This window comes from Athene cunicularia, assembly GCF_003259725.1.
Source record: "Athene cunicularia isolate RWA chromosome 3 unlocalized genomic scaffold, athCun1 chr3_part1, whole genome shotgun sequence".
Classification (NCBI taxonomy): domain Eukaryota; kingdom Metazoa; phylum Chordata; class Aves; order Strigiformes; family Strigidae; genus Athene; species Athene cunicularia.
This window is the reverse complement of record NW_020799097.1, coordinates 444,413-452,788: the sequence shown is the minus strand read 5'-3', so window position 1 is coordinate 452,788 and position 8,376 is coordinate 444,413. Positions and strand designations below refer to the sequence as shown.

Sequence of the window (8,376 nt, the reverse complement as noted above, 5' to 3'; positions counted from 1 at the left end):
GAGGGCCAGGAGGTCTCCCCTCAGCCTCCTCTGCTCCAGACTGAACCCCCCCAGTTCCCTCAAGCTGCTCCATGTGAACACGAGCAGCACCAATGACCTGGTTCTGTTCCCCTCCTCTGCCTGACCAGGATGGAAGCCTGACAGTGGCATAAATATAACAGATGTGCCCCTATGGATCCTCCAGCCGTTGGCGTTAAGTGCCCATCCAGTTAGTAGCTGGTCCTTGGAGCCCCTCGGATCCTCTGGTCTCTGCAGTACCCGTCACAGACTTAGGACCTCTCTGCTACCTTGCTCTCAGAGTCTAACCACTAAATTTTCCTCCAAAAGCATCTTCACAGCCTTGCAGGTGTCCAGGCAGTGTTGTTAGGCCTCCTCAGCGTCTGACCTTCTCCAGGCTGAACGGCTCTTCCTCAGCCTGTCCTCACAGGATACGTGCTCCAGCGTGCTGCCCGTCCTTGTAGCCCTCTGCAGAGCTCCCTTCAGTTTGTTGTTCGTATTCTGTGTCTTTGATATCTGTGATTCTCCACAATTCTCTCATTCTGGGCAGTCCCAAAGCTGGGCACGGTACCTGGCAGAGGTCTAACAAGTGCTGAGCGGAGGAGGATAATCACTCCCCCCTGTAGCTGAGCCACTGGCTCGCGTTCCCCCTGTGACCTCAAAACCCACAAGGACCTTCCCAGCAGAGCCGCAGCCCCCAGCCTGGATTGCTGCTGGAGTCTCGTCCTTCCCACCAGCAGGATTTTGCCTTTTTCTGGTTGGAATTTGCTGCAGTTCCTGCCGGGCTGCTCCTCCAGGTGGTGTGGGTGCTGCCGGGTGCGGGGGGGTCACCCGCTCCTCCCAGTCTGGGGCACCTCTCCCAGGTCCCGGCTGGGCGTGCAGAGCAGGACATGTCCCGGGACAGATTCCAGCAGAAATCCACTTGTTATTGGCCTCCAGGGAGATTTTGGCCCATTGTCCACCCCCCTCAAGCCTGATGATCCAAGCCACTCCTTGCGGCTCACCCGTGCAGCCTCTGACATCCCAGCTTGGATACTGGAATGCTGTGGGGAAATAAAAAGTCAAAAGCCTTGCTCGAGTTGAGGCGAGTGATACCTACAGCTCCAGTCATCACAGAAAACAACCGAGCTGCCCGGGTGTGATTTACCCTCGGTAGGTCCGTACCCACGGATCCCAGTCACCTTCTCTTTCGTGTACGCAGGAGCGTGCACAGAGATTTACCCTGTGATTCCGCCGGGAACCGACGTGGGGCTGGCTGGCCTGCGTCTCCTTGGATTGTCCTTTCGATGTTACTAGAGACTTCAGCTTAATGCCAGCAACCCTACGCACACACGTATCACCCTGCCACCCTCCCCAGAAGCACAGTCAAACCAAGTTAGCTGTTAAATTTCTTTTCTTGGCTCTTGCTGATGTTAAACCCAATATATAACAAATATTTATGAATTCGTATGATAAAAGTTGACAACTTGGTGGAAATTTGAGAGACACAGGATACACTCAGGGTGTATCCCAGACCCTAGTAAATGAGGGTGCCAGATTTTTGTTGCTTTGTTTTTAACTTAATCTGAGAAATTGTAGAGCCTTCAGCTGAAGCTGTACAAAGCATCGGGCAGATCCTTGGTTGGAAAAGTCAGTTCTGGCAATTTATAAGGAGCTGAAACGAGGCTCTCGAGGGAACTGTTGGACAGGTTTAACAGACAGTACGAGCTCTGTTCTTAACGTTGAAGTTTTACTACAAACATTTGTAAAAAGGAAACAGCGAGTTGCACAAGTACCATTTTGCATTGTTTTTTGGGGGACTGAGCAGTGGTTTTTGTAGTTTAAAATTTTTATTCTCTCTGGTTAAAAAGAAAAATAAATGATAGCATAGTAGCATTGAACTGAACTTTTAGATGAGAATTAAAGTATAATACCTTGTCATCAGGAAACGCTGTTGGCACATGCCTGTTGTGACCCTGAGGTGAGCTCTTGAGGAATTCACTGTTAGCTTCTATTTTGCTCGAGGTTTTCTCTTTGTGGGCTATTTACTGCTCGTTAAAAGGGCAGATGACTCTATAATTATATCCTCCTAATCTTCATCTTTTCCAATTTCAGTGGTAATTTCCCATGTGGAAGTTCCCCACGAAAATAAGTTCAACTTTACTTTGACTATAAAACCACTTTTTTTTATGGCCTCAGGATATGGGTTAGTGGGGTTTGATTTTTGGTTGTAGGTTTTGTTGGGTTTTTTTTCAATTTACCCTTGATATAGCCTGTTCTATTTTATCTCACTTTCAATTTTTCCCTAGCTTTAATTACTTTCTCTTTAAAATCATTTAAAGCTTGCACAGTGTTCAGTTCAGATTAATAGACTGTATATACCCAGAAGATTTCTGTCCTTTTTTAAATACAAGTACTGTCATGTTCCAGTCACGTTCTACCAGTCCCACCTTGACAGGTTTATTATTAGACCTTCAGGTTTTGTGCGTGTGCCAGTTCCCGGTTCTGGAGGGATTCTGGTCTGGAGTGGATCAGGATTCTGGAGGTTTGGCTCTAGTTTTAGTTGCTTCCATAGTTTTCATTTGTGTGTATTTTGATCCTGGCTTTTCTTTCCACATTCAATTATCAGGTTAAATTTATTTTTTCTGTTTGGCTTAATTTTCTAAAAATACAGCATTCCCCCTGATCCCCATTTCTCTCTTTTTTATTTTTAATTTTTTTTATAGAATCATAGAGTGGTTTGAGTTGGAAGGGACCTTAAAGCTCATCATCCTCCGATATTCCTAATATGCCTTAGAAGATCATTCAGCAAGGGCTCCAGACCTTCACTTCAAGCTGTTTAGCCAGTGGTAGAAATTCCAGACAGCTTCATCACCCTTAAGCTGGATATTGCAGGCTTCTTCATGAGCTTTTTTTGTTCAGGAGATTGGAATAATTTCTCTGGTTTCCTAGAAATACGCCTTTCTGAAATAGTCTTTTTTTTTTTCTTAATGGATGTAGTTTTGATCACTTAAATTAAGCTTATTTTCTGTCAACCTATCAGTTTTGATGTTTAATTACTGATGGTGTCTTCAGTAACCTCGTAGATGATTCAGCGTTAGTGAAGAGTATTGTTATCTGCTGCGTCTTGGAAAATTTTAGATCTTACTGACATTATTGCTTTTATTAGAGAAACCTCCTTTACAGAGTAATCTGACTCTGCAAGTCGCTCGGAGACACAGTTCTGCTGTTCGAGATTTTTTTTTTTTTCCCCCCCAAGTTTTTGATCCCAGGACAGTTCTGCTTTATCTGCGTGCAGCTGCCCTGATATTTTACACTACATCATTTTCTTACAATGCTACCTCCACATCTTCTCCTGTATTTTTACCTTTCCTGAGTCCTGAGGGCTGGGGCAGAGGGTTGGAGCAGAGCTCTGGGGGGGGCAGCAGGGCTCCAGAGCAGGAGGCTCAGCAGACGTCCCACCATCCGCATGGCAGGGGAGTGACAATACCTGAAAAACGCCCCTGGGCCCCCCGTCCCTCCCGTTCTGGTTCTGGGTGTACCCGGGATTGCTGAGCATCCGCCTCTCTTCGGTGTCAGAAGCACGCTTCACCCCACATAGCTCATGGAAAAGCACACTTTGTCTCCTCACAAGCGTTTTTCTCGTGCGAGGACAAAGGTTCTTCAGTGTTGGGAGCAGATGAGCTCAGATTTCCTCCCCTCCATCCGCTGGGCTGCGTGGCCCCTGCGCCTGAGCCGTGGAGATGGGGCTTGCACCCCGGTCCCTGACTGCTCTGACGCTGCCCTGATGCTGTGTCGCTTCAGTCCAACACCTTGGTGGGCACCCCATTGACCAGGAGCTTTACCAGTTTTGACTTTGATTCTTACAACTTCTGTTTTTAATTCTAGGAGTATCCTCTAGGAGGATTTTATGTCGTTTTATTTTGAAGGCGTCAGCTTGAAGATGTCCTGGTCTGTAACTTCTGTAATGCCGCCTGGCCTCTGCTTCCTTGCTGTTAGTTATTGCGCTGGCAGAACCTTTTCTCGAGGTGGGATGCAAGGAACAGGAAGGTTTATCTCCCAGCATGTACATTCAAATACACTCGTTTATAAATTTTATCTTGACAGCAAGCGATAAGAAATGATGTTCAGAATAAAGCAAACATTTATTGGGATTTAAATGGCTTGAAATAACTTTTTGCTTTTCTGTAGTAAGCACATATTTACCGCAGGGTTTTATTATATTTTCTTGCAGATATTTTCTCTCAAATATCAGATTCAAACGGACTAATGATATTTACAAAGTTTGATCAGTTTTTGAAAGAAGTTCTAAAACTTCCAACAGCTGTGTTTGAGGGGCCTTCTTTTGGATACACAGAGCATTCTGTACGGACCTGTTTCCCACAACAAGTAAGCGTTAACAAAACAGGAATTGTTCGTATTGCTTGTTAACCTAAGTGCTTTTCTCTGAAGTCCACGGGCTGTGGCGGTTGTAGTTTCTGTGGGGTTTGGAGGGAGGGGGTTGGGAATATGGCTGTACAACCTAAGCAGTTTTAAGACAGTCGGAAAATTAAAATAGTATGTCTAGGCTTTAGGCAACTAAAGGATTTTGCAGAATTTTAGCTTGTTCCCCCTCCTTGAAGGCACGTGTCTGCTCCCCATCAGAAGAACAGCAAGGATAACCCATTGCTTTTCCAAAACATGAAACACAGCATTTTTGCTATTTTCCCTTGATTTTTTTTTTTTTTTTTTTAAATCTTTCTCACTGTGTTAAGAGTATTAGTTTCAACAAATCCCTTGTGCGTTGGTTGGGTCTGTACAAAACAAATATGGTGTGTACACAGAGTTTATTTTTAAATCTGTTTCACTGTTGTGCTTGTTGGTATAGCTGTCTTTTCCAAAATATTGCCATTACATGTAATGTTTGGAGTGGATGTTGTAGTAATAATCTCAAAAGAGCTTTGATTTCTTTATACATTTCAGTTGTAATTTAATTGTTCCAGGGATTTGTTTCTAATTTGAGATCATGTAAATAGTATAAATAATCCTTAAATTGACTGTAAACATGAACGTAGATAATCTTAGCCCTAAAATTAAATGCTTGACTCTGGTCACGATTATGTTCTGGAAGAAATATTTCTGAAGTATTTAGATTTAGAATTTATAGTCTCTTTTGCTAAATTTAAGTTAATTAGCAATTAGTATATTTGAAATGCTGCACAGTAAGAAACAGGCTTTGATTTAGGAAATGATGAGGGCTCCAGCTCTTCTGCGACTTACTGAGGTCAGAGATTTGTTTTACTAACAGTGTAACTGAGAAGTTCTTTTTTCTGTTTCCACGCGGGCTGAGGCATCTGTGGGCCGTGGCTGTGGCCGTGCCCTCCCTTCCTGTTCCGTCGCTGGAAGCCGTCTCATGCGCAGGGAAACGGACCCAGGCGTGGGGCCGGCGCGTGGGGCCGCCGCAGAACGCAAAGCTCGGGCTCCCCGCGGAGCTGCGGGAGCCAGGCAGCGCCCTCAGCTCGGGCTGTCTGCGCGGGCAGCGGGCAGCGGGTTGGTTTGGTTCGGATGCCCGTGCCCTGGGAGTGACCCTTCCCCTACCCGTAACGGGCGGCTGGTGCGGCCGGCGAGCCTTGGGCAGCGGACTGAGGTTTCTCAGGTGCTTGATGCAAATCTTGCCGTGGGAGCCAAGTGAGGTACGGTAACTGCCCCTGAGCAGGAGCCAGCAGTGTGCCCAGGGCAAGAGGGCCAACAGCACCCTGGCTTGTGTCAGCCCTGGCGTGGCCAGCAGGGCCAGGGAAGGGATCTGAGCCCTGGGCTCGGCACTGGGGAGGCCGCCCCTCGATTCCTGGGTTCAGTTTTGGGCCCCTCACCCCAAAAAGGCCATTGAATGACTCGAGCGTGGCCAGAGAAGGGCAACGGAGCTGGGGCAGGGTCTGGAGCACAGGTCTGCTGGGGAGCGGCTGGGGGAACTGGGGGGGTTCAGTCTGGAGAAGAGGAGGCTGAGGGGAGACCTCCTGGCCCTCGGCAACTCCCTGCCAGGAGGGGGCAGAGAGGGGGGATGAGTCTCTGGAGCCAAGGAGCCAGCGCCAGGCCCCGAGGGAATGGCCTCAAGCTGCCCAGGGCAGGGTCAGGCTGGCTCTGAGGAAGGATTTCTGTGCAGAAGGGGCTGTTGGGCGTTGGAATGGGCTGCCCAGGGCAGGGGGGAGTCCCCGGGATCCCTGGAGGAGTTGAGCAGACGTGCAGACGTGGCGCTCAGGGACAGGGTTTAGTGGTGGCCTTGGCAGCGTTGGGTTAACGGTTGGACTCGATGATCTCAAAAGTCTTTTCCAACCTAAACAATTCTACAATTCTGATCTGCACGTGGCTTGCCTGCAGCATGTCTTAGTGCTTTTTGACTTTGGCTCCCATGAACAATAAAGCTAATTTTTCATATTGATTCACTTTTAGAAATTCCCTTGCTCTAATTTTATTCAGCCAAACAAAATCCCTAGTGTAAGGCCAGGTTTGTAGAGACTGGTAATGGTCTATTTAATTACTTCAGATACACACCATACCCCAAGACAGTTCTTTCATTTACTTCACAATGTTGAAACAAACAGGTCCTGGGAAGGAGATGGATAATCTGTCTTCAGATCTAATTCCATTTTCTTATGCCTCCCAGATCTGAAAATATGCTTCCCAGAGGTACTTCTGTGATACTCTTGTTTTACAGCCCTCGTTTTGCAGAAATTCTCTCCAGATGGCACTGGTAAAGCTGTGGGGTTTCAGACTTTGGCATTTACATGACGGACATATAAGTTACATCTGTACTAGTTAAGTAAACAGTGCCTTGAGCTGTTCTGTGGTCCGATGGCCAACTGGAATGGTCTAACCACGTCCATGCTATTAAACTCTCTTATTCCCTCAAGCAGGGTGGTTACATGGAAACTGTGCATTAAAAATGATCCTAGCTGATATTAACACTCGATCTGGATGCTGGAATCACTGGGGAGAGCGAGTGGTTAGACCAGGCCCGGGTTTAATATAACATAAAAGCATTCATGATTGAGTTTCCGTGCCAGGAACATTCCCTAGTGTTACTTAAGCTACCAGGAGATAAATCCTTCCTGGCCAGCTGTGGTTCCTGGCTGCCCACGGAGGGCCTGGTTCTGGGAGCCGCTTCTTTCACTTGCCAAAGGCGAATGACTTACTGCTGTCCGAGTGGTGAAAGGGCAGATGGGCAAAGCGTCCGCGATCGTACACACTCCATAACTCTGTCTCGTTTCTTGGATCACAGATAGAATAATTCAAACTTGTTGCCCACACAAAATGGGAGTTTATTGGGATGCTTGTGACAAGAGCTGCATTTTTTGTGATGGCTTCCAGATGTATAAAGAGCTTCCAGTAAGAATTTACTATTCTAGGTCAAGTGGGGGCTTCCACAGATGTAAGAGATCACGTTATACTTTTCTTAGGACTTTTGTTCACTTGGCAACTGCGAACATTTGTCAGAGCTGTGGTGTCACCGTGCCAGTCCCTGCCTCAGACAGAGTCCCCCTGCGTAGCTGGCACGGCCTGGCCGCCGCTGCGGAGGTGTGTCCATTTTCTCTCTCATTTACAGAGCAGTTTCATCGCAGGGTCTCTACCGAGCTGAGAGGTTCACTTCGGAGACTTGGCAGCCAGGAGCTTGGCTTCTCTACCTTCGAACTGCACGTTATTCTGTTGAAACTCAGCAGCACAAACTATCCAAGCAGGCCTAGCTAGGCGCTGACTTGTGCGTGCCTGACAGAAAGCTTTGCTAAAGCACTGGCTGCCTTGGGCTTGCTGGAGGGCATGGCTGAGAGCTGACCGGCTGTGCAAGCTTCACGGTGGCAGAAGGATGCTCAGGGTGCAGAGTCCTGTTAAAGCCAGGAATAAGGATGGATTTACTAAGGACAGGATGGCCTCGTGTCTAAAGGACGGTGTAAGCGTGCTCTGGTGGAGTTGCAGTTTAAGCACAAGGTGCAGGGCACTTACAGATACAGGCGGGGCTCAACACAGCTGCTTAGATCAGTGTAACTTGTTTTGATCTCCGTAGAGTTAAAAGTCATATATCTTTGTGTTGGCTCGGGGGATGTGGTTTTGTGCCAGTATTTTGTGGGGAAATATATGCATTAACATCTTGTTGAAACAAGCATGTTGGCAGTGTAACAATAAAACTGGCTGAGGTTTTGCTATTGAAGCAAGCCTGTGGCGGTGTTCTAAAGAGAAGAATAGCCCCGGCACCCGCCTGCAAGAAGATCTGAGGCTGCAGGGCTAAGACAAGTAGGTATGCTGACAGCAATTGGTAGAAACAATTAAAATGGGATAGAGGGTAGGCAGGTGATTACAGAGAATCTCATTATAGAAATGCTTTTCTTCTCCTGGGGAGCATTTGACCCTCCCAACTGGCTGTGCCTTCAC

At 47.3% G+C, this 8,376-nt stretch overlaps 1 protein-coding gene across 4 annotated transcripts in view; it reads left to right on the top strand.

The window, feature by feature from the left end:
• DTNB (dystrobrevin beta) overlaps positions 1 to 8,376 on the top strand; it is a 132,846-nt gene that overhangs the window by 32,908 nt on the left and 91,562 nt on the right. For all 4 annotated transcript variants that reach the window (XM_026844410.1, XM_026844407.1, XM_026844408.1 and 1 more), the window contains one exon: positions 4,211 to 4,365. In XM_026844410.1, the coding sequence (XP_026700211.1) occupies positions 4,211 to 4,365 (155 nt within the window). The remainder of the gene's footprint in view (positions 1 to 4,210; positions 4,366 to 8,376) is intronic.